Genomic DNA, 24,011 nt, shown 5'->3' on the forward strand with positions numbered 1-24,011 from the left:
GATCCAGATTTCATTTCCTTTGGATGCATACCCAGCAGTGGGATTTCTGGGTCATATGGTAATTCTGTTTTTAGTTTTTGGAGGAACGTCCATACTGTTTTCCATAATGACTGCAGCAATTTACATTCCCACCAACAAAGTGCAAGAGTTTTCTTATGTAGTTTATTTATAAAAATAAACATATGTAGTACTCTTAAGAAAATAAATGTCAGTATGTTAATTATAAAATATCTGGGTACAGAAAACTAGCAGGAGATAGAATACTTTTCTCAGTTATGGGAGGAACATAATAAGGAACAAAACAAAAAATGACATTTTAAAATTATTGTGTAATTGAGGGAAGAGATCAGTGGAGTATTAGTTAAATCATTTCTACCTCTTTCCTGCTAATCCTTGTCACAGCTCTTATGTTTCTAATTGGGATCACTGAGTTGGGCAGTTAAAATGATCAAGACATTTATTAATGACTCCAGAAATCTCTTAAATAATCAGGACAAGACAGGCCTTGGGTTATATTTAAGGCCACACTGTACTCCAGATGGAGAAATCACCCCATATCTTACTTCTCATCTCAAATATGTTTACCTGAGTTGTCCAGCCAAACTCTTAGAAATAGGTACATAATATGCATAAAGTATCAGCGCAGCTCCAACCACACGGTGCCAGAAATATTAAATGTGCACCATATTTTCATCATTCTAGAGGATCAAAAGGACACATAAAACTAGCACATCATCAGCTTCACATCCATAAAACCAAGAAAATGAAATTGCTACAGTTGCTCATTACAGGTTAATTGCCAGTTCCCTTATTCAGTTTCATACCCAACCAAAAGTGATATTTCACTTTTGAAATATTACCCCAAATTTAGCATTATTTGTCAGGGAAAGGAATGGACAAATAAATGGAAGAGAGAGACTTCTCAGCTTGAGCTTCACCAGGGAGTTGGTCAATTCATGCCCATTGTCCAGTCCCCAATATGAACTTAAAACTCACAAGGCCAATTAATTGTTTGCAATGTGCTTAATTGTCTGCAATGTGCTCCTTGCAGAATCTTGAGGAGCCCAGTTTTCTTAGCTTCCTGCTGCTACTATAGGTTCCACCCAAAATTGTGTCTTAGGATACCCAGTGAGAAACAACATGATCCTGGTCCGTACCCCTCACAAATCTTACCTGTTCTCAGCTTTAATTTCTTGACCTTAGTTGACATGCACTACTCTGTGGCAGTTCAAAAACCCCTTTCCTCCACTCATTCTCCTGCTACAGTAGAACTTGACTTCCTCTAGACAAACATGCCAGCCTCTTAGTCCAAGCTCAGATGCAAGATAAAGAGAGAAAACAAGATGGAGTGGCACCCACAAGAGCCTGCCACTTTCAGACAGTGATGATTTGAGGTGTGCCTACCCAAGCCCTAGAAACGAGTACCACCACCAGATCCCACTAACCAGAGGAATGACAAAAATGCCAGAGCTTTGCCCTCTCCAAATGGGAGTACTTCCCCAAGAAATGCAGCTGCCCCTGCAGTCTGTGATTCCCAAAATTCTGTCCCAGCGAATACCAGATTCTGCCAACTCCATGTAGGATGTTGCCTGCTAGATCTCAACTGGTTGTGCAGTTTGAGGAGCCCCATTGTCTCCAGGCAGGACTTGGTCTTACAAGTTCCAGCCCCACAACATGGCAGCCTCTTTTAGTGCAAAGAGACTTGCTCTCCACACAGTACTATACTTAAAAAATTACAGTTTGAAGTCCCAGACAAACCTGACCAGCAAATGAATCTCATTATGTAATAAAGCAGTCCTCAATCTGGCTACACAATAGAATCACCTAGAATTATAGGTGAAAAAAACCAAAAATGTTGCTGGAGCTTCATCCCAAGAAACTCTACTTCTTACTGGTGTGGAGTGGGCCTGGGTATCAGTGTTTTACTGAAAGCACCTAGATGAATCTGATGGCTTCATAACACTGGTCCAGTATGATATCTTGCCACTTCCACCAAGGATATCATTCAGTAAGTCTAGGTTTATGATTTCTGTTTGAAGTCAGGCCTCTCCCAAAGCTGCAGTTGTAGTCTACACCAGACGCTTCATCACCAAAGTCCAGTATCCTGTCTATTCACTCAGTAAAGCTGCCAATTTCAGATGAAAGTAAAAGATGGATGAAACTCTGAACTCTGTGTGCCTGGTTCTCCTCTGTTCCACCATATATCTTCTCCATAAGTGACATGGCTTTTTTCACACAGTGGATTCATAGCCCTTTCTTTCCTCCCTAACCTGTCAAGCTATAGACTCAGAGAGTGCTACCTGATCAGTGTAACGACAGTGACCATCACTTCTGGGTTCTCATTCCCTCCAGGTTACTAATGAAAGAAGAATGGGGAGAGGGCAACAGCCCCCTAACCCCTGTTAAATTCAGGAGTACCTTGAACTTTTGTTTTTGTAATAGCCATACTGCTTGATATTGTTTGCTACTGTCTCCTCCACTGAACTGTAAGCACTGCAAAAACTAAAACAGTGCCTGGTACTTAGTAGGAATTCAGTGAAATGTTTGATTGATAAGTGAATGAACAAATGAATGAATAGATGGAGAAGAGCTCTTTCCATGGTAGGAGTGGAAAGATGCTGTCGTGGCTTCACTGTTAGGGGCCAATATGTAACATGGATAATTGGAACCACAAGCAGAGGATTGGAGGAGCAGAACTCATAATCTTAACCTGAAAATTCAACACTTGCTCTTTTTCTTTACTTAGGCACAGCCTTGCTTCATTTCAAGGCACCTGAACATTTGCCATCTCCTTGTACTCCATTTCTGCTTTTCTTCTTAGACCTCCCACATCGCAGCAGCCTGATTGTTCTAAAATGCTCTGTTCTGCCTGCTTTGCCTTCACCATTTTCCAGCTCAGTAGCAGCCTACTTGTTATGTCCCTCCTTACAATAACAGTGGGAGCTCTTTCCAGCTCTACAGCATAGTTTAAGAGAGATTAGGTAAATGTACAGTAAGTCCTTTCTTACGCATTTTCTGACTTCTGTAGTGTTTTGAAAGTACTGAACGCTAAGACTGCTTATCCACAAGCCCTTCTGAGTAATGATATGTTTATCTTAGAATTTCGACCTAAATGGTAATTGTATTGCTGCATGTCGGAGAATGAAGCCAAGATGTTTCAGTAATCATATAGTACCAGAGACTGTGCTGCCTGCACATGTGACTTGGGACAGGTGAATCTGGTGCCTCTGTTCTTAAGGACTGGTTGAAAGAGAAATAAGCAAGAAGCACAGGATGAAGATCAGGTCACTTTACACTCTAGCTCACTTGATACCTTTTGAAATACAGTACACTATTTCTCTTCAACATTAGTTACTATTAAGGATATCCTCAGTGGCTCTAAAAGAGCTTATGCTCTAAAACATGAACAGCACTTGAATCTCACTTAAGGCATTGCAGAGAATTGTGGAAAAGTTAAGTGGGGTCAGCAGTACTGAGTTCCTTTTCTGTTAGTTTTGAAAATTGCTAAGATCTGAGTCCAACAACATCTATGGGTTGGCCAAAAAGTTCCTTCGGTTTTTAAGTAAAAATAAATGAAACATTTTTCATTTTCACCAAGAACTTTATTGAACAATGTATTCACCGTTTTGTTCCACTACCTTCTGCCATTTTTCAGGCAATTTTATAATTCCATCGTCCCAAAACTTTTCATCTTTTTGAGCAAAGAACTGGTCCAGGTGCCTTTTACAGTCTTCCAGGGAATCGAAATTTTTTCCATTAAGAGAATTTTGTAAAGACCGAAATAAATGTAGCAGTAGACTACATTTAGTAGCAGTAGGCTGCTACTGAGCTGGAAAATGGTGAAGGCAAATAAAAGAAACATGCAGTCTTGCATTATCCTGATGGAAGATTATGCGTTTTCTGTTGACTAGTTCTGGATGCTTTTCATCTAGAACTGCTTTCAGTTGGTCTAATGGGGAGCAGTACTTGTTGGAATTAATCGTTTGGTTTTCTGGAAGGAGCTCATAATAGAGGACTCCCTTCCAATCCCACCACATATACAACATCACCTTCTTTGGATGAAGACCGGACTTTGGTGTGGTTGGTGGTGGTTCATTTCACTTGCCCCACGATCTCTTCCGTTCCACGTTATTGTATCCACTTTTCATCGCCCATCACAATTTGTTTTAAAAACAGAACATTTTCATTCCGTTTCAGCAAAGAATCGCATGCGGAAATATGGTCAAGAAGGTTTATTTCACTTAACTTATGTAGAACCTAAACATCAAAGCGATTCACATAACCAAGCTGGTGCAGATGATTTTCAATGCTTGATTTGGATGTTTTGAGTATGTCGGCTATCTCCCTCATGGTATAATGCTCAGTGTTCTCAATTAATGTCTCGATTTGATCGCTATCAACTTCAACCTGTCTACCCAACCATGGAACATCATCCAGTGAGAAATCTCCAGCACGAAACTTCACAAACCACTTTTGACACGTTCGATCAGTCACAGCATCTTCTCCATATGCTGCACAAATCTTTTTTTGCGTTTCAGTTGCGTTTTTAATCTTTCTTGAAATATTAAAGCATAATATGCCGAAAACGTTGCTTTTTTCTTCCATCTTCAATATTAAAATGGCTACACAAAAATTCACCAGTTTTGATAAATTTTTTTTAAATGCACGCTTCTATGACAGCTGTCACAGTACAGTCTAACAAAATTGTTTCAAATAACATTAAAGCAACTAAGTTCTACTACAGCCATCTTATGGAAAAAGACCGAATGAACTTTTTGGCCAACCCAATATTTCACCTACTTACGATATCTTTATCCTTGGGCTTAAGATAGTATTTTTGAAAATATTGTCCACAGACCTACTTTAGAATCATCTAATGGTGTTTGTTGAAAAATAAAAACAAAAACAAAAAACACATTCCTGAGCCGAAGCTCAATAAACAGAATCTCTGAGTGAGGCCTTGAAGTTATCCTGACCAAACCACTCAGCTGATTCTTTTGAACCCATAAAGTCTAGACTGCTGGCTTGAGACTTCACCAATATTAAGCTTCAAATACTTCCAAGAGGCAGTAGCACTGTGAGCAGGTAATAGTCATTTTTCTTGAAGGATCTGAGATCAGGTTATGATAAAGTAATTGAGAAAAACGTGAGGACACAAACAAACAAGGGGGAGGAATAGGACACCACCTATAGACAGAGAATGGCCAGAGAGCTAAAGAAAACTTTCTTTACCTCTACTTCTTACCCTTTTGCCCTTGGGTATTTGTCCTTTACCATAGTTTAGTTGAGACCAACAGGCGTATATTGAGACCCTGCCACGTGCTGGGCACTAGGGACTATACTATCCAAAGCAATCTACAGATTCAATGCAATCCCTATCAAACTACGAATGGCATTTTTCACAGAACTAGAAAAAAAATTGCACAATTTGTATGGAAACACAAAAGACCCCGAATAGCCAAAGCAATCTTGAGAAAGAAAAACGGAGCTGGAGGAATCAGGCTCCCTGACTTCAGACTATACTACAGTGCTACAGTAATCAAGACAGTATGGTACTGGCACAAAAACAGAAAGATAGATCAACGGAACAGGATAGAAAGCCTAGAGATAAACCCATGCACATATGGTCACCTTATCTTTGATAAAGGAGGCAAGGGTATACAATGGAGGAAAGACAGCCTCTTCAATAAGTGGTGCTGGGAAAACTGGACAGCTACATGTAAAAGAATGAAATTAGAACACTTCCTAACACCATACACAAAAATAAACTCAAAATGGATTAAAGACCTAAATGTAAGGCCAGACACTGTCAAACTCTTAGAGTAAAACATAGGCAGAACACTCTGACATAAGTCACAGCAAGATCCTTTTTGACCCGTGTCCTAGAGAAATGGAAATTAAAAATAAACAAATGGAACCTAATGACACTTAAAAGCTTTTGCACAGCGAAAGAAACCATGAACAAGATGAAAAGACAACCCTCAGAATTGGAGAAAATATTTGCAAATGGAGCAACTGACAAAGGATTAATCTCCAAAATATACAAGCAGCTCATGAAGCTCAATCTCAAAAAAACAAACAACCCAGTCCAAAAATGGGCAGAAGACCTATATAGACATTTCTCCAAAGAAGTTATACAGATTGCCAACAAACACATGAAAAGATGCTCAACATCACTAATCATTAGAGGAATGCAAATCAAAACTACAATGAGGTATCACCTCACACCGGTCAGAATGGCCATCATCAAAAAATCTACAAACAATAAATGCTGGAGAGGGTATGTCGAAAAGGGAACCCTCTTGCACTGTTGGTGGGAATGTAAATTGATACAGCCACTATGGAGAACATTATGGAGGTTCCTTAAAAAACTAAAAATAGAACTACCATATGACCCAGCAATCCCATTACTGGGCATATACCCTGAGAAAACCATAATTCAAAAGAGTCATGTACCACAATGTTCACTGCAGCACTATTTACAATAGCCAGGACATGGAAGCAACCTAAGTGTCCATTGACAGATGACTGGATAAAGAAGATGTGGCACATTTATACAATGCAATATTACTAAGCCATAAAAAGAAATGAAACTGAGTTATTTGTTGTGAGGTGGATGGACCTAGACTCTGTCATACAGAGTGAAGTAAGTCAGAAAGAGAAAAGCAGATACCGTATGCTAACACATATATATGGAATCTAAAAAAAAAAAAAAAAAGATTCTGATGAACCTATGGGCAGGACAGGAATAAAGATGCAGACGTAGAGAATGGAGTTGAGGACACAGGGAGGGGGAAGGGTAAGCTGGGATGACGTGAGAGAGTGGCATGGACATATATACACTACCAAATGTAAAATAGATAGCTAGTGGGAAGCAGCCGCATAGCACAGGGAGATCAGCTAGGTGCTTTGTGACCACCTAAAGGGGTGGGATAGGGAGGGTGGGAGGGAGGGAGATGCAAGAGGGAAGAGATATGGGAACATATGTATATGTATAACTGATTCACTTTGTTATAAAGCAGAAAATAACACACCATTGTAAAGCAATTATACTACAATAAAGATGTTAAAAAGAGAGAGAGAGAAAAAGAAACAACACTCTCACTGTCCTAGAGGAGTTTACAGTTTGCTAGAGGAAGGCAGGCTCTTAAATGGGCAATTTAAATAAATGTGGTAAGCCAAAGGTAGAGATTTGCACAAAAAATCTGGGGGCCTGAAGAGAGGGCCCCCTAATGGAAACTCCTAAACAAGGAATTGTCTGAGTAAGGAAGTAAGTAGAAATTAGGCAGGTCGGGGTGGGGGGTTGCTTGTGAGGAGAAACTAAAACAGGGGACCAGGAGTTGGTGGGAAATAGAGCATGTTTCCAACAGACAGTGCACAACCAAAAAAGTCTCTGAATCCTAAAGTGACCCCATCTGTCCGGGGATTGATTACAGTCCAGGACTGCTTCATCGTAAAGTACAAGGAGTAGAGAAAGATAATCAATGATCCTGGATAGGTAGACATGGGCAAGTCAGAGAGAAATGTGTATGTCTTGATAATTTTTCAAAGCCCTGCTTTGCTAGGCATCTAGAAGACTTCTTGGAGCAGTCCTTCAAATTTATTCCAAAATTGTGGTCTCAAACTGTTCATTGCAGTTGCTCCAAAAACATGTTAGAACCAGTTCATGGGCCTTCTCTGGGATATTGTGCATGTAATTGCAATAACTAATATGTTGAAAATACTGTAAAAATTGTTCAAAATATAGATTTGAGAATGTTTTGACTCTCACTGGAAGGATATATGAAAAATAGGAATATTAATGTTCTCTGGAGAGGGAGACTGAGAACAGAGGTAGGAGGAATTTACCTGTATAGTCTCATGGTATACCCTTTTATATTGTTTGAATTGTTTACCAAGTATATTTATTGCCTATTCAAACAAGTTTACAAGAGAATTAAAGAGAGACATTTATCCCATAGCATAAATATGTTTGAAAAGAGGGATTTAATTTATATTAAAAACTAAATTAATGATTCGTTGATAGAACAGTGACAGCAGTAATATCATTATCATTTGTCTATCACAGCTTGAGAAAAAAACGGGATTGGAGATATATCAATTTTGTGTATCCTTTATAAATCTGTCCCTTTTTTTTTTTTCAGTTTGCGGCTCATCTTGTGAAGATGAAATATCCAAGAATCTGTATTCTAGATGGTGGCATTAATAAGCTCAAGCCAACAGGCCTCCTCACTGTCCCATCTCCTCAGATATGAAGTCTGGCTGTCAAAAGGACAGAGTGGCATCACCCCCAGCAGCACAGCTCTTCACAGCCTTGCCACTCTAAGGCAGAACTAGACTTCCAGATTGTTACATTTCCATTTCAAGTTTTGTCATGAGACATTTTTTTTTTTAAATCTCATGACCGAAGTGTTCAGCTATCCAGGCAACAAACTTGACTGTACATGTATTGCTGCAAGAATTTTCTTAACAATGAAATCCGATCATGTATTTTTACCGCACCAATGCAAAGCCAGAAGAATTCAACTGACGAGGCACATTTAGCATTATCAAGAAGTCTCAGTTACACTGAAAAGGCTGTCTTCCATTGCATTGAACAGACAGTCCTAACAAAAGTATTCTTTAGAAATATAGACTGAATGTGAGCTGAAATCATCCTTCCATGATAATGAAAACTGAAAAGCTATTCACAATACATTCCTTATAAGTAAATGCTATATTTGGTAACTCATTTTGGGCCCAGATATATGTGTGTGTGTGTGTGTGTGTGTGTGTGTGTGTGTTTAGAGGGAGCAGAATATAACCCTTTGGAGAAAGTAATAACAGTTTACTTCAAGAAAAATGAAAGTAAGAAACCATTCATATTATATAGAATATTTTTCAGCTCCTGTAGCTGAGACACCCAAAATAAGAGTGACTTAGACAAGCTAGAACTTTATTTGTCTCTCACATAAAAGTCTGCATAGTCAATCTAGGGCTAGTGTATTGGTTTCATTAGCATTAAGTACTCAGGTGTCTGTTCTCATTCTTTACCACCCTCAACACTTAGTTTCTATCTCATAGATCAAGATGGCCGTTAGCTCCCACCATGATATCTACAATTTAGGAGGAAAGGAATGAAGGAGGAGGGAAGGAAAACAAAAAAGAGAGAGAAGGAAAAAGTAGGGAGGGAGGAAAAAAAGAGAAGGAGAGAAGGGAGGGCACACTCCTTCTCTTTAAGGGCACAAACCAGAAGGTGCATATATTACTTCTGCGTACATACCACTCACCAGAACTTACACATGTGGCCACAACTAGCTATCAAGAAAATCTGGAATACAGTTTTGGCTGGGCAGCCTTTACCCAGTTAAAAAATGTTATTACTATGTGAGAAGAGGAGAATACATTGAGGGACAACTGGCAGCCTCTGTCACATTATTCACAAAATTAAGCATTTCACTGAAGCTAAGATATATCACAATTTATGTACCATGGAGAAAGAAAAAAAGCAGCCAAATAAACTGTGACACACCAGCAATTATAAGATTCATTTCCATCTCAGAAATGTGAAAAAATATGCATCTTAGCATTATTAAAATACAGTGCATCTTTTTTACTATTTTCAATTTTGTTTTAACTAAAACATGTTCTTTCATCTTTAACTTACATTCTTCTTCAATGTTAGGACTACCTAGGTAGAACATTTCAATGAGAGCCTCAAAGCTTTCTTAACTATGGTTTTATTGTTGCTGTTTGTTTTGGGTGTTTTGGGCATCTATTTTTTTATTCAGATATAATCACATACCTTAAAATTCACCCTTTTAAAATGTACAATTCATGTTTTTTAGTAGATTCACAAAACTGTGCAATCATCACTGCTATCTAATTTCAGAACATTTTCAAAACCCAAAAAAGAAATCGTATACCTATTAGCAGTCATTCCCCATTAACCCCTCCCAAGGTCTTTAATTTTTGTATATGGAGTGAGGTAAGTATCCAACTTCATTCTTGCATGTGGCTATCAAGTTATCCCAGCAGCTGTGTTATTTTGTTTGTTTTGCTCAATTAAGTTATATTCAGTCATTCACCACATACATTTTGAATACCTACTACTTACAAGACACTGACATAATCAGTGGTTATGTAATTCTGTGATCTTTACATAATATACAAAGTAAAAATGTGATAATTAATGAGAAAAGAAAATTTTACCATGATTTCTCTAACATCATTTTTGGGCCATTATCTACCCTAGTTAGGAAAATAAGTCCTCCTGCCCTTTCCTTCAATCTTTGATGACTTATTTGACTTCATAATCATAGTGCAGCACTGATGATCTTTTGGAAGGAATGGTTCTGAGTTTTAACTTTGCCTTCCTGAGAAAGCAGAGAAAGATGGAGCAGCAGAGATTTGAACTGAATGGGGTGGTAGGTAATGAGAGAGGGTGAAGACCTGAGTGTTGTGAGGAGAGCTGTGGGAGCAGATAATAGTAGCCAACCTGCATCACAATTTTGCAATTGGTCTGTCTTAAAACTTGATATGTTTAGGCTTATTTTGAAAAAAAATGGAAGCTTTTTTAAACATTGAAATTATGAATAATATGTAATATTCTCAACAGTAAAATAAGAAAGAGCATACAATCACTGCCATGTCTACATGAAGGGCGTGTTATTCGATGGCAGATGATTTCAACAAAGTTGACCTCAACACCTATTTGTTGAATTAAACCTTTGTAGAGGTCCTTTTTGATATATTATTGACTCCTACACTGTCACTGTCAACACTGTTTGTTTCTGGCATCAGCAGTCTCTTCCCTCTGCCTGGAATGCCCTTGCTACCACCACCAGCCCCATAGACACACACACACACACACACACACATTTATAAATGCTTCATAATCCAGCACCAGTAGCATATTCTCCAGTCTTCTCTGACTTCCCCGTACTGCATTAAGAGCCTCAAGTCTATCAAAGCATTCCATTCATACTTCCAATAACAGACTTATTGCATCATTTTGCAATTATCTGTTCACATTTGGAACCCCTATTTTTAAAATATGAGCTCCCTTTAAAGTCAGATTCCATAATTTATACCTCTTGTTATCTTCAGCAACCCAGTACACTGGAGATGCTTGATAAACGTAAAACTGAATTGAATCTCTAGCTTAGATATTTTATATGAATAGAAAAAACCCAGGTAATTTTTCAAGTGCCAAACTTATCTGGTACCTGATGATATATAAATAAATGGAAATCTCAATTCACGCAGTGAAGAAAGGATCTCGAATATTCTACCCAACTCTAAAATTCTATAATCCTAGAAGTTGGAGCAAATCACTTCCAACAACAGAATAAGCTAAGCTAGTTGCATCCCTTTCCCAAAACACAGAAATGCTAAATTTAAAAAGAATAATAAAATAGGTCTAATAGACATTCTTTGATATCCTTTCTCATCCCTTTCAGAGGACTCATTTTTAGTTTGCATTGTTTGCAGCATTTCAATAATACCATTCTGTTCTAATGCTCGTGGTGACCAATAATCAATGCATGAATGGGTACCAAGGTATAGTATTGCCAACATTCCTTGATATATATTAATCCTCTGTGTGGTGGAGATGTAAACACTGTCCTGTCTTGGCTTAAGACTAATCTTGGAGCTATAGCAAGAGCACTTAAAGCATTAGATCATATTCTAAATATTGCTTCCTGTCATACTAAAAGATTCAACTTTTGAAACTAATACTGTCTTTACACGTATCTGTGAATTTTTATAAATTTATTGTTTATTATACATTTATTTTATTTATTTATTTTTGGCTGCATTGGGTCTTCATTGCTGCACGTGGCTTTCTCTAGTTGCAGCGAGTGGGGGCTACTCTTCGTTGTGGTGCACAGGCTTCTCATTGAAGTGGTTTTTCTTGTTGCAGAGCACGGGCTCTAGGCACGTGGGCTTCAGTAGCTGTGGCACGCGAGCTCAGTAGTTGTGGCTCATGGGCCCTAGAGCACAGGCTCAGTAGTTGTGGCGCACGGGCTTAGTTGCTCCACGCTATGTGGGATCTTCCCGGACCAGGGCTCGAACCCGTGACACCTGCATTGGCAGGCGGATTGTTAGCCACTGCGCCACCAGGGAAACCCTGTATCTGACTTTTTGAAAAACATTACATGCCTACCATTCTTTTCAAAAACTGTTACAGTGTGGTCACTAGTCAAAGTATTAAAAATTGAGACAATCCATGCATTAATTTTCTCATTAACGCTGGACACTTTTTTTTGTTTACCATAATTAATTTCTTCTCAACTATATTAGCATACTTTTCAGTCTTTTAGGGTAGAATAATTTACTGTTTTGGGGCTTATAGTGTGCTAGAACTGGCTCCTCTTGGCTTGGAATAGCTGAACATGCCCATTTCTTCCCAATTCCACGTTCAGTGATCTCACCTTGGTAGCTTAAAATTGGCCACAGCAGGAGTATTTAGAAGTAGACAAACATCATAAATCACAGGTTTCTTTTTATTTATTTTTTATTTTTTTGAAAGCCAGTCAATAATATTTACCAGAAAACTACTGATTTTAACCGTCCTATGGTCATTATATTATCTATAGATTATAAATCATGAAGGTAAAAGGAATTTAAAGATCATCCAATACAAGCATCATTGTCCAAACAATAAGAACAGTGAAATGATTTTGTAAAAATCACATAGCTAGTAAAAGACAGATCCAAAATTACAATTCTGCTTTCCTGATTCTTAACACATTTCTCTGTCCACAACATACAGATAGAGAAGGGAAAGAACACCAGTTTCAACCCATTACACATCTATTACAGGTCAAATTTAGGTCAGGCCTGTGTTATATTAGGCATAGGATACAAAAATGAAGCACAAAATAATGTTGATTAAACTCACTGTTGACTCTATGACGTTCGTAGATGTGCCACTTAGTATCAGCTCCTAGCAGATGCCACTCTCACTGCCCCTTCCATATTCACCCACTCAAAAGTAAAGATTTTCAAAAAAAAAAAAATGCCATTAAGTATCTGCATTCCCCCAATCTGAGGGGAAAACCACTGTTCCAGGAACTCCTGCTATGTATTAAGTTACCTCTTCAACTCCAAGACAGCATTATCCAGAAAACACGTCTCTGGTAGAGAACCACATTGTTTCTGTCTACAGTCAAGTCCTTGGTATACCGGGTCAAAGTTGGCCTTTAACCTTTGTCTTCTATGTCTTTGCCAGGCACCAGGCTCGAAGAATTGGAAAAAAGTCCTTGTATCAGCCTCCTAGTCAAGTGTGGAAAGCCGAAGAGGGAGACTAACAAGGAGACGAGATGGTTAGCAAGTTTCTAGGTCTATTAATCATACAAGAGAAGAAATAGAGATCAGTTAGGTCACTTGCTAACTTAAAAAAAAATTACTTTTATGCCTAAGATAAACAATCCTGATAATTTATTACTTGTCAGATATCATATCTTTTATAAAATTATCTTTAAGATCATTAATAACCCCATGTACCTTGCATTCATCACCATGGACTCCATATAGGGTCATTAAGGACCTGAAAGGCATGTGAGGAATATGACCACTGGATTGAGGCCAAATGATACAGGGGTAATTTGCATACTAATGCACAACCAAGAAAGAGAATCTTTTTTTTAATGGGTAATGAGGATTAAAAACAATCTCTGCACTCACAAATCATCGTTAATTATGTATACAAGATTACAGGATAAAGCATCTAATGCAGTGCTCAGTGTGACCATTTTAACTCCTTATTCGGAGCCTGATTCCTGTTTACAAAGGAGGTTCTTGTTCCAAAAGTATTATCCACCCCTGTCCATCTGCCCTAGCATGACTGCTCTGCAGAGGACTTCCTGAGATTTGCCTTGGCATGAAGGTCCACCCTGAGCAACTAGTGGAAACAGGAAGAATCCATTTCCGCTGATCTATCCATTTACCTCGGTGTAGAAAAAAAGAGTTATAAAATATTGATTCAGAGCTAGGAGGTTAGTTTGAGTTATGTACTTTCTTGAATTAATCTGATAGAGGCTGATCAGTGTTAAAAAGTTTTTCAACCCTACTTTGGGGCTACTGCAACAATGACCGTATAGTCCCCCTAAATTGTGGTTTATCTATGTTTAGTTTGTAACAAGAATTTTTTTCATATCAACATACCTTATTGTTGATGTCAGGTAGTCTTGATTTATGCCAAAATTTGATGCCTAAAAAGAGGCATGAGATGAGTGTTTTCCTGGTAACAAGGTAATTTTTAAAAATAGCCCTCCCACTTTTTACATTAAATGAACTAATATGAATCCTAATGGGATTAAGTCTAACAGCATCCCAGGTAATAGAGAGGGACTGGTTCAGAAGAACTAGTTCAGAAATAAATATACCTATAGATATTTATCTGGCTGCTGGTTAACTAATGTTTTACAAAACTTATTGGGCATGAAATGTGCTGACTAGGCATTTAAGCACGTATTCCAAAATATGTTTACTTGTAAATCACATATTTTTAAAGTGTTTATGTGTAAATGAATGAAATAATTTACAGGAGATGATTTTAATAAATAATTTACATCTTAACCCACTCATTTCAGTATAAATTCTGGAAATGTCATTTTTTTTTTAAGAATAGCTTTATTGCTTTGCCAGGCAAAGGGGGATACAGTGGGCTCATGCCTCTCAAAACTGTGTGTCCCCTGGAAATGTCATTTTAACATGAATCTTATGCGGCAATATAACAACTATTTTAAAATTTCAGTGGTGACTTATATAACTTACATAAAGCAAGATTTTACATACGTGTACAGAAACTATCCCGTAAGCTGACAATAGCTCAAGCAGAAGCTGACTATATTAAGTGCCTTAAAAATAATTAATTGTATGACACTCAAGTGAATTTAAAACTGCCCATTTTGATTAAGTGGAATAATATAAAAATTCATATTGAAGTTCATTATTGTCAGCTAAATTAATTCTATTAAATCAAAAAGAATAAATTAATGAGGAAATTAATTGTTGCAATTATTTAGCCCTCTTAATTACCTTGTCCTGCCTAGGACATTAACTGAGCCTTTTAAAAAGGTGCTAGGCATTTATTGTAAAGCCCGATTGAAATTTTATTAGGGTATTATTACTTACCAGCTAGAATAAAAAAGATGATTTTTAGGATCTAAACAAAATGCTAAATTAAATTTTTATACAAATTAGTTGTATAAAAATTACCAAAGGGTCCCACTGGCAGCTCTAAAGGCTGTCATTCCCAACACAGACCCTTGACCTGATAAATCTTGGCTCCGGGTCATGTTTTTGTTGCCCCATGAGAGCACATGAGTGATTCAGTTATCTCAAAGGCAGGTGAAACCTTAACTCCTCCATGATGCCTTGCCCCTCACGCAGCATGTGTATTTTTGTTTAAACCAGATCTTGGAAGGCTGGAATGAGGAAGAACTGTGGGCTGGGCTTTCAGGTTGGCTGCCAATTGTTTAGTGCTCATGGTTGAGAGAAGGGTTGAACTTTCTCAAGGATCTTTCCTTTCACAACACTAAGTACCCTTAAGCCCACCAGAATCATGGTAAATCCCACTTCCTGCAGCACTATTTAGGAAGCTCAACCTCCAACCTCCGTGGCCGTCCTCAGAGCAGGACCTCCCAATCTCCCCTGTCAGGATTTAACCTCCAGACACCTTGAGAATAAGAAATACGTCTCAAGATCTCAACACTATCACATGAAGAGTAAATTGTCAAAAGACCACCCAGAGAAAAACAATGCATGTTTCAGAAAGAGGAGAGAGAAGAGAGAGAGTTTTCCTCTCCCTTAAGAAACCACAGATTAGAGGGAGCGTACAAGAAGAGGAGATCAAGAGTAAGAAAGCCTGGAAACTTCTGGCCTCTCCAATGGCCCTCAGTGTGTCCCTGTGCGATTCACTTAGGCTCTCTAAGGCTCTAGTTCCTCATGTATGAAACACGGATAATAGCAGTGATCCAGCCTGTCTCCCAGGCTTATGCTGAAGCTCATGGAAAAGCATTTTGTAAAAGGAAAAGTGTTTTAAAAGTCCTAACTGTTCTGTAAAACTATCAAGCCAAAATTTTTATCTACCATGTTGTTTTCAAATAAGAAATTTTGACACAAATAATAATTACTCTTACAATCCATATATGTGGTCCTATTATACAATATACACGAAAGGGAAGACTATGAACAGTGGTCAGATTGTACACTACACACTTGCTACTATTTGATTAAAAGCAACCATTTCTGCTAAGTTAAGTTTTATCCAAGATCCTTTCAGATTTCTCTTTGTTTTCTATACTACCCTTCCCCTAACCCAGTTTTACCAACTTAAAATACCCTCTTTTAAGAATAATCTAAATTCTCTCTTGATAAAATCTGGCAGTTTCAGCTTTGCCAATAGCCATCTACACCTAGATGACAGAGATTAAGTTTATTTCAAATCCACTCTTCCCTTCAGTTTTATCTCCCTTCTCTCCTGGACTTCAAAGCAGCTTTGTGGTTTGCCTTGCAGAAAATCAATGGTTGGGAGATGAAAAGCAGCTCTTGTTTATCTCTGCTTGCTGAAGGTCATTCTACTCAGTAGCATCTGTGTGAGATCCACAGCCATTTTTCCTTACAGAGGAAAGAAGTAAATTGAATACATGCCCGAAAACCACTATAAGGAGAGAGTGGTACCCATTTTAAATGGGTAGGATCACATCAAAACAAGAATATATTAACATGAATAAGTAGAAGACTGGAGTACTGGTGTTAGGCTTATAAATTTAGACTGTTATTAAATATGACCATGATTAAAAAAAAACTGGACTTAGTTATTGGGTATAAAACTATATAGTTTATCACATTCTCTAATAGGCACCTAAGAAGTTATTTGAATTTAGTGGGCTTTGAGGATTATGATTAAGAAAGGGCAGAAGTGAATGAGTGTGGGTGGGCATCTATTTCTACATAAATAAGTAAAAGCATTGTTTTCCTTGGTTTCCTTCTCTGTCAAACAGGATTGATCAGTGCCTGCTTTGCAAGCTTGGTGCGAGGAGTAAAGACGAAAATGATTGTAAGGCATACAGAACTTAGCACATAGAGCACATAAAAATAGACGTAGCCATTTTTATACGTTTTATTGTTAACCTACCACAGGAAAGCTTTTTACCTCATCATTAGTTCACCCTTAAAAGCACAATTTCATGATGTCTCCATACTTGAAGTCTTTTTCCACTCGTTATGTGGGAATTAACTAGCCAAAACAGAAGAGGTGTTAAGGCTTCCAGTGGGCACGATGAGGGCCAGAGAAGAAGAAGGAAATAGGGCCCTTTCTTTTAAAAGCTCACCTGAAAACGAGGGCCATTGGGAGGCAGTGAGTGTTAAACAGCCATGAGCTGGACACTGTCGAATTCTGTGCAATTCTTGCTGATCTTTGGGGAAATAGCACCTGTTTGCTGGGGTTATTTGTCAGGCATCCTGAGAGCTGTCAGGCATTTGCCTGCTGGAAGAAAGACACAGAAGTAGCCAGCTGCTGCTGCTACTGGACAGAACCTCTGCAGAACCTCTACCCTGCAAGTGTGAGTAGCTGTGCAATTCTGCCTTGGTAAGCTTTCCCACTAGCTCTGACTTCCTAGCTTCAGAGATGCTATTCTGAGTCAGTTGAATGGAGCAGCAAGCTGCAATTCCCTTTTAGCCCCTGCCTATTGCCAACATATTCTCTTGCCGCTATCGTTAACATGCGTGCATTTCCTAAAAGCACAGCGAGTTAACTCTACTGCAGGTGGTGATGGCATTCCTTCCCGGGCACCTCAGCGGGGGAATTTTATCTTGATGCGCAGGTTAGCACATGATTCTGACGCCAGTGAGCAACATAAGTGCCGTGATAAATCTTCCCTCTGCTGCTTAATTATTGATATTAGTAATGAATTCGTATTTTGACTATCTGAGGATTCATGGACTCAAGTAAGAGGAAAATAATTTTAATTCACAACATTGTTGCTCCCTTTCTGTTTCTGTTCTAGAAGCAGTCTAATTGCTTAATCTAAAAAAAAAAAAAAGAAAAGGAAATACACACACAATAATTCCTTGGAACAAGTTTTCTATTGGGACTCAAGTTTAAAAACTATCTTAAATGTGTTCTTATTACAAACACTCTCACTAAATAAAATTGGAGCTAAAAGTTAGCAGGTTAATTGTTTATTTTTATTGTTGCTCTATATCTTTTCTCAAGGAAAAGTACTGGCAGATCATCTAGGAATTTATTCCCTAAGAATACTTTGATATGTTTAAATGCATTTGTAATGGTTGGAGGAGGAGCGACCGCACATTTTGCGCTGACAGGGTGCTCTAACGCGGCGTGCGGAACAGCATGACGCACTACAGCAGAATGTGTGCGTGCGTGAGAGGCATTAGATGGGAACCTGACTTTCCCCTTCCTGGCTGTGTGACCTGGGACATTTAACGTTGCTGAGCTTCTGTTTCTGTATCTGTGAAGCAGGTTTAATAACCATATGTGCTTCACAGGGCTATAGTGAAGATAAATATGATCATGTATGTAAAGCACTTATCAAAGTGCCTAGCACACAGGAAAAGACTCAATACATGGGGCAGCTAATATTATTAATAACATAAGACACCATGTGCCCCTGCTGGTGTGTGCTTTTTACAAATTCTCGTGCTATTGAATGTAAGCAATGGTGAAATTGGGCAAGCAAGATGCACTGGCAAGCAAGATGCATTTCTTGGCTACTAGAAGTAGCTTCCTTTATTCATGGTGTCTATAGACCCAGGAGGGGCTATAAATACAAAGAAAAGGAGCAGCTGCCAGCAATGCCTTCAGAAGAGTTAGAAGACGGCCACAGGGAGGTGGGTCATTGTGGAGCCAGAACGCAGAAAGCAGCCTGGGTTTGCTGGGGGCGGCGGGGAGACCATGTTGCTGAAACCTAGTGAAGAGTAGGAGTTTTACTCTCTCAGGCAGACAAGGAGGGCAGTGCCAGCAGAGGAAAAAGAATGCCCAGCTCTAGGGGGATGGATGAGGGGGCACAGTGCCTGCCCTGAATACTTACTGGGCCTGTGTAAGGACACAAACGGAGGCCCTTCTGCACTGTGTGCAGCAGGAACCCCAGGGTTCTGGATTTCTGGATTGGGGGCAGAGTGGGAGGTGGGGTGAGGGCACAAGCTCAAGTTGTGCACATCCCTCGGGGAGGGGGATTTGGGGGGATGGGCCTGGACTAAAGCATGGAGCAGGACCCAGAGCGGAGGCCATTGATGAATTCTGAACAGCAGCACGATCTGATCAATTGTAAATGTTAGACATGTCAGCCTCTCTTATAGCAGAGAAGAGGGTTGATTGGAGGAAAGACCTGGGGGCAGGGAGTCCAGTGAGGCTTCTGTCCATGTGGGGACAGGGGGAGAGGAGGGGATGGGGATTTAGCGGAGACCAAGTGTCTGAAGAAGAAGAGGAACAGTGGGCATGGAAATGGAAGAATAGAGACAGAAGAGAGTAAGGATATGGAGTCAACAGGACTTAGTAATTTTTTTAAATGTCTGTGGGTGTGGGTGAGGGATCAGAAAGGAAGATAGAGCAATCCATGCTGGTTGCCTGGTTTTAGGCTTCTTCAAGAAGCAGTGCCGGGCTTCCCTGGTGGCGCAGTGGTTGGGAGTCCGCCTGCCGATGCAGGGGACGTGGGTTCGTGCCCCGGTCTGGGGGGATCCCGCGTGCCGCGGAGCGGCTGGGCCCGTGAGCCATGGCCGCTGGTCCTGTGCATCCGGAGCCTGTGCTCCGCAACGGGAGAGGCCACAACAGTGAGAGGCCCATGTGCCGCAAAAAAAAAAAAAAAAAAAAAAAAAAAAAGAAGCAGCGCTGACCAAGACATGGCGTGGTAGGAGGAGAAGACTGGGTTCAGCTCTGGATCTGAACTGCCGGGTGAAAACCCAACTGGAGTTGCTGGGAAGGAAGCTGGGTAAATGAGCCAAGGGCTCGGGGCAGCAATCTGGTCTGGACAGACAGGTTTGGGAGCTTCAGCACATTGGCAGTAGTTGAAGACATGGATGTGGATGAAACTGGCTGGGGAAGATGTTAGTGAGACTAGAAGGCTGAGGGTGGAACCCGGAACAATACCTAACAAAGGATGGGCAGAGAAAGAGGGGAAAGGACTGGATGGATTGGAGAAAGAGACCAGCATAACAAGTGTGTGGAGTTTAGTTGAAGAAGAAGAGAATAGTCAGGAGTGTCAAATGCTTTGAAAGGAATTTTTAAAAAAGGTTCCCTTATCAGTTTAAGTGTCACCTGCTCTAGAGACCATCCTTAACCATTCTATTCAAGGATATCCCCTCCCATTTTCTTTCAAACACTTACCCCAATTTGTAATTGTATCTCTATTTCTAAGTTAATTTGCTTAAAATCTGTCCCCACCCCCAACTAGACTGCAGGCTGAAGAGAGCAGGGCCCTGCCTCTCTGCTCACTCTGTATCTTCAGTGCTTAGCTCAGTGTCTGGCACACCGTAGGTGCTCGATAAATGTACAGTGACTTGAGAGTAATTTCAGTGCCACAGAAGCTGGTTCCAGGAGTTAGGGGATAAACTGAAAGTGAGAAAATGGAGAAAGAGTGAGAAAACTGCAATTTCTTGAAACTGGATTGTGAAGGGAAAAAAAAAGAGAGGAAAGAAGCTAGAGGGAGAATATAAGGTTAAAGAGGAGCTTTTTGTTAACTTTTAGAAGAGACTTGAATCTATTTATATGATGAAAGAATGGAACTCACGGAGCAGAAACAACTGGAGACACAGTGAGAGGAAGGAGGGGATCCAGAGCGGGTGGACAGACTGCCAGGGACAAGAGATGGGATGGTTCCCCGTGGGCAGCCGTGGAGGAGGGCGCCGTGAAAAGCAGAGGAGAGGGTGTAAATCTGGTTGAATACATATTGCTGCGGAAAAATGAGGTTGGAAGAATTCATACCCAGTAGTTTCCAATGTCTCTGTAAAATAAGAACAGGGGATGGTGGCCCGGAGAAAATAAGGAAGATTTGAATTACGTGCTTAGGGGAAGGAGGCAGCTAGAAGGTAGGCTTTGTGAGGACAGGGACTTTTTCTGTCTTTTTACACCTGGACCCTCAGCACCTAGGATAGGTGCTTAGCATATGAATCCGCTGAATAAATGAACGCTGTTTAGGTTATCAACTGCTGCACGACAACCTCTCTTTACCCTCAAGTGGAAGGAATAAAACCTCGTGACTTAAAACAACAACATATTAATGTTTATCCCAGTTCTATGAATCAACCAGGCAGTTCTTCAGCCTTACGTGGTGATGGCTGGGGTGCTGGAAGGTGCTGGCTGGCACCAGATGAAGCTGCTGGCCGGCAGCTCCGCTGAGGCGCTTTGCTGGGATCCTTGGTTCCCTCCGCGTAGACATCTTCCTGTGGCTGCTTGGCCTCCTCAGAACGGCGGCTGGCTTCCAAAAAGGAGCGGTCCGAGTGGCAAAGGCCTCCTGGCAGCCATCTTGATGATGAAGACAAGGACCACGTGAAGGGCAGAGCAGAGACCTGGAAGGATGAAGCCTCCCAACCCCAAACTGCCTACCTCTGAACATCTTTTGTGTGAAACAGAAAGAAGGATCCATATCACTAAGCCACTGTTTTGCTTTGTTTTATTTTTCTGTTATAGGCAGCCAAACCTAATTCTAACTAGTACAACCAATGAACAAGAAGCAAGCAGAACCCATACCTTTACTATAGTCAAGAAAGGCAGTGTGGCTGAGTTTTTTCTATCAAACTGTCCCTCTTTATTATGAATATTTTGCAACACCTATTTTACTCACCTGTAATGACATAGAGAATATTACCTTCTGGCATCAATAATTAAACACACACATTGCCTTAACTGTAGAAAAAGGAGAAATAAAAGGAAAGTAACTCATAATATAATAATATATTTCATCACATAAATGCTAGAGTAGGACCACCCTAGGAGACATAAAGAAGCTTATCCAGTGCTGACACCTGCAATGTAATGAATAAGCTTGAATTTAAGGGAGGTGAGAATAATTACTCATATGAATATTAGGTAGGACACTCAAAAAGTATGTGAGGTGGAGAACTATGGACTATCTGACACATTACAGGACATCTGACATTTCTTCCAGTTGTCACAACCCAAACTGCCCCACAGATTTCCAAAATAGAGGCAGTATCCACTCATATTTGAGAGCCTTTGGTCTAAGCAGGTTAGGAGCACCTGGGCTCTTTCCTCGACACAGAGAGCTCAGGGGCTGGTACCTTCCCCTATGCTCGTTGCCTTCCTGAAGCAGAGGGCTAGCCTGCCTGTCACTGAAGGCTCTTACTCTCCTCCCTTCCTCTCATCTCCAGAGCAGCTCCACTCAGGGCTCTCCCAGTTAGGAATACCAGATCAGAAAATAAAAATATAGGATTCCCCAGTTAAATGTGAATTTCAAATAATGATGAATTTTTTTTAGTATAAGTATGTACCAAATATTGCATGAGACATGCTTACACTAAATACTTATTTGTTGTTCACCTGAAAATAGAATTTAACTGGGTATCCTGTACTTTATCCAACAACCTTACTCCCAGTGCACCTTGCATCCCTTAGGATCTTGGGCAAATCTGGGTTTTTTTGTTGGTTTGTTTATTTGTTTTAATACATTTATTTTATTTATTTATTTATTTTTGGCTGTGTTGGGTGTTCATTGCTGCACGCAGGCTTTCTCTAGTTGTGGCGAGCGGGGGCGTCTCTTGTTGCGGAGCATGGGCTCTGGGCGCACGGGCTTCAGTAGTTGTGGCACGAGGGCTCAGCAGTTGTGGCTCACAGGCTCCAGAGTGCAGGCTCAGTAGTTGTGGTGCACGGGATTAGATGCTCCACAGCATGTGAGACCTTCCCGGACCAGGACTCAAACCCATGTCCCCTGCATTGGCGGGCAGATTCTTTTGTGTGTGCATGTGTGAATTTTTAAATTTAATTTTATCTATTTTTTTATACAGCAGGTTCTTATTAGTTATCCGTTTTATACATATTTGTGTAGGCAGATTCTTAACCACTGAGCCACCAGGGAAGTCTGGCAAATCTGTTCTAAATGGCATGGATCCAGTGGTGAGTCTTTAAGAACTATGTACATAATGCAGCATTTCCCAAAGGGAATCCCATGGAGTATTACTTCTACACAATGCTCTGAGAGAAAAAAGAGGCTGTCTACCATAACCTCTCCTGGAGATTCATAATATATATCTCATAGTAAAGCTTAAAAGGACTCTACCAAAAAGATATTCATTTAATGATTAACCTAACATTTCCTAAACTGATCTCACCTAGCACGTGCTAACTTCCTCAAGTACCGGTGGGCCACTGAACACTCTGTAGGAGGCTGGCTTGAGGCAGCTCCAATGCTGGAGCCCCAAACTAGTCCCAGGTGGCCACACTCAGGATATGTAGTTATTGATTCTCCGGGTCTCAGTTTCTCATCTGTAGAATAAAGGAGTTAAATGAGATGAACTTGAAGATCCCTGGAGTTCATGAAATTGGGAAGATTCAGCTTTCACACACTTCCTTTCCCAGAGGTCTGTTCCTGTCCCATTGTTGCCAAGAGCCACCTTAAGTGAAACTGCAAAGTTGGAACAAACCAAAAGATCAAACCTCACACTACATGAGCTGTCTCCAGGAACCTGGCTTCTCCATCCTAACTTCTGCTTTGATCCATCACAGGCCCAGTAGATGCCATAGTGATGAGCTCTTTAATTCCATGGGAAAGACATGGAAAACCCAATCATAACAGCAATAATTCAAGAGCCTAGCAAATGCCAGATTTAATTTGTGCTTCCCCCATAGCATAACAGATGATAAATATATGAGAGCAAAAGAATGTTCATCTCTGACAAAAGAACTTCAACACATTTACTGGAATCTCTAGTTTGCAGCAAGTTGAGTTCCAGCTGGTAGGTAAGTTAGTGTGTGTCTTTGCATAATACAGAAATATTTGAGATGGTTTAGACTCCCAGGAAAGTCCTTTTCTCAAAGCCCATTTAAT

At 40.0% G+C, this 24,011-nt stretch overlaps 1 protein-coding gene across 3 annotated transcripts in view; it reads left to right on the top strand.

Moving 5' to 3' along the window:
• TBCK (TBC1 domain containing kinase) overlaps positions 1–8,344 on the top strand; it is a gene marked incomplete at its 5' end in the record, with an annotated part of 227,688 nt that extends 219,344 nt beyond the window's left edge. For all 3 annotated transcript variants that reach the window (XM_079700269.1, XM_079700270.1, XM_079700271.1), the window contains one exon: positions 8,145–8,344. In XM_079700269.1, coding sequence (XP_079556395.1) covers positions 8,145–8,255 — 111 coding nt within the window. In that variant the 3' untranslated portion in view covers positions 8,256–8,344. The remainder of the gene's footprint in view (positions 1–8,144) is intronic.
• Positions 8,345–24,011: the final 15,667 nt, after the last annotated feature.

The sequence above is a fragment of the Hyperoodon ampullatus genome (genome assembly GCF_949752795.1).
Source record: "Hyperoodon ampullatus genome assembly, chromosome: 1".
NCBI classification, from domain to species: domain Eukaryota; kingdom Metazoa; phylum Chordata; class Mammalia; order Artiodactyla; family Ziphiidae; genus Hyperoodon; species Hyperoodon ampullatus.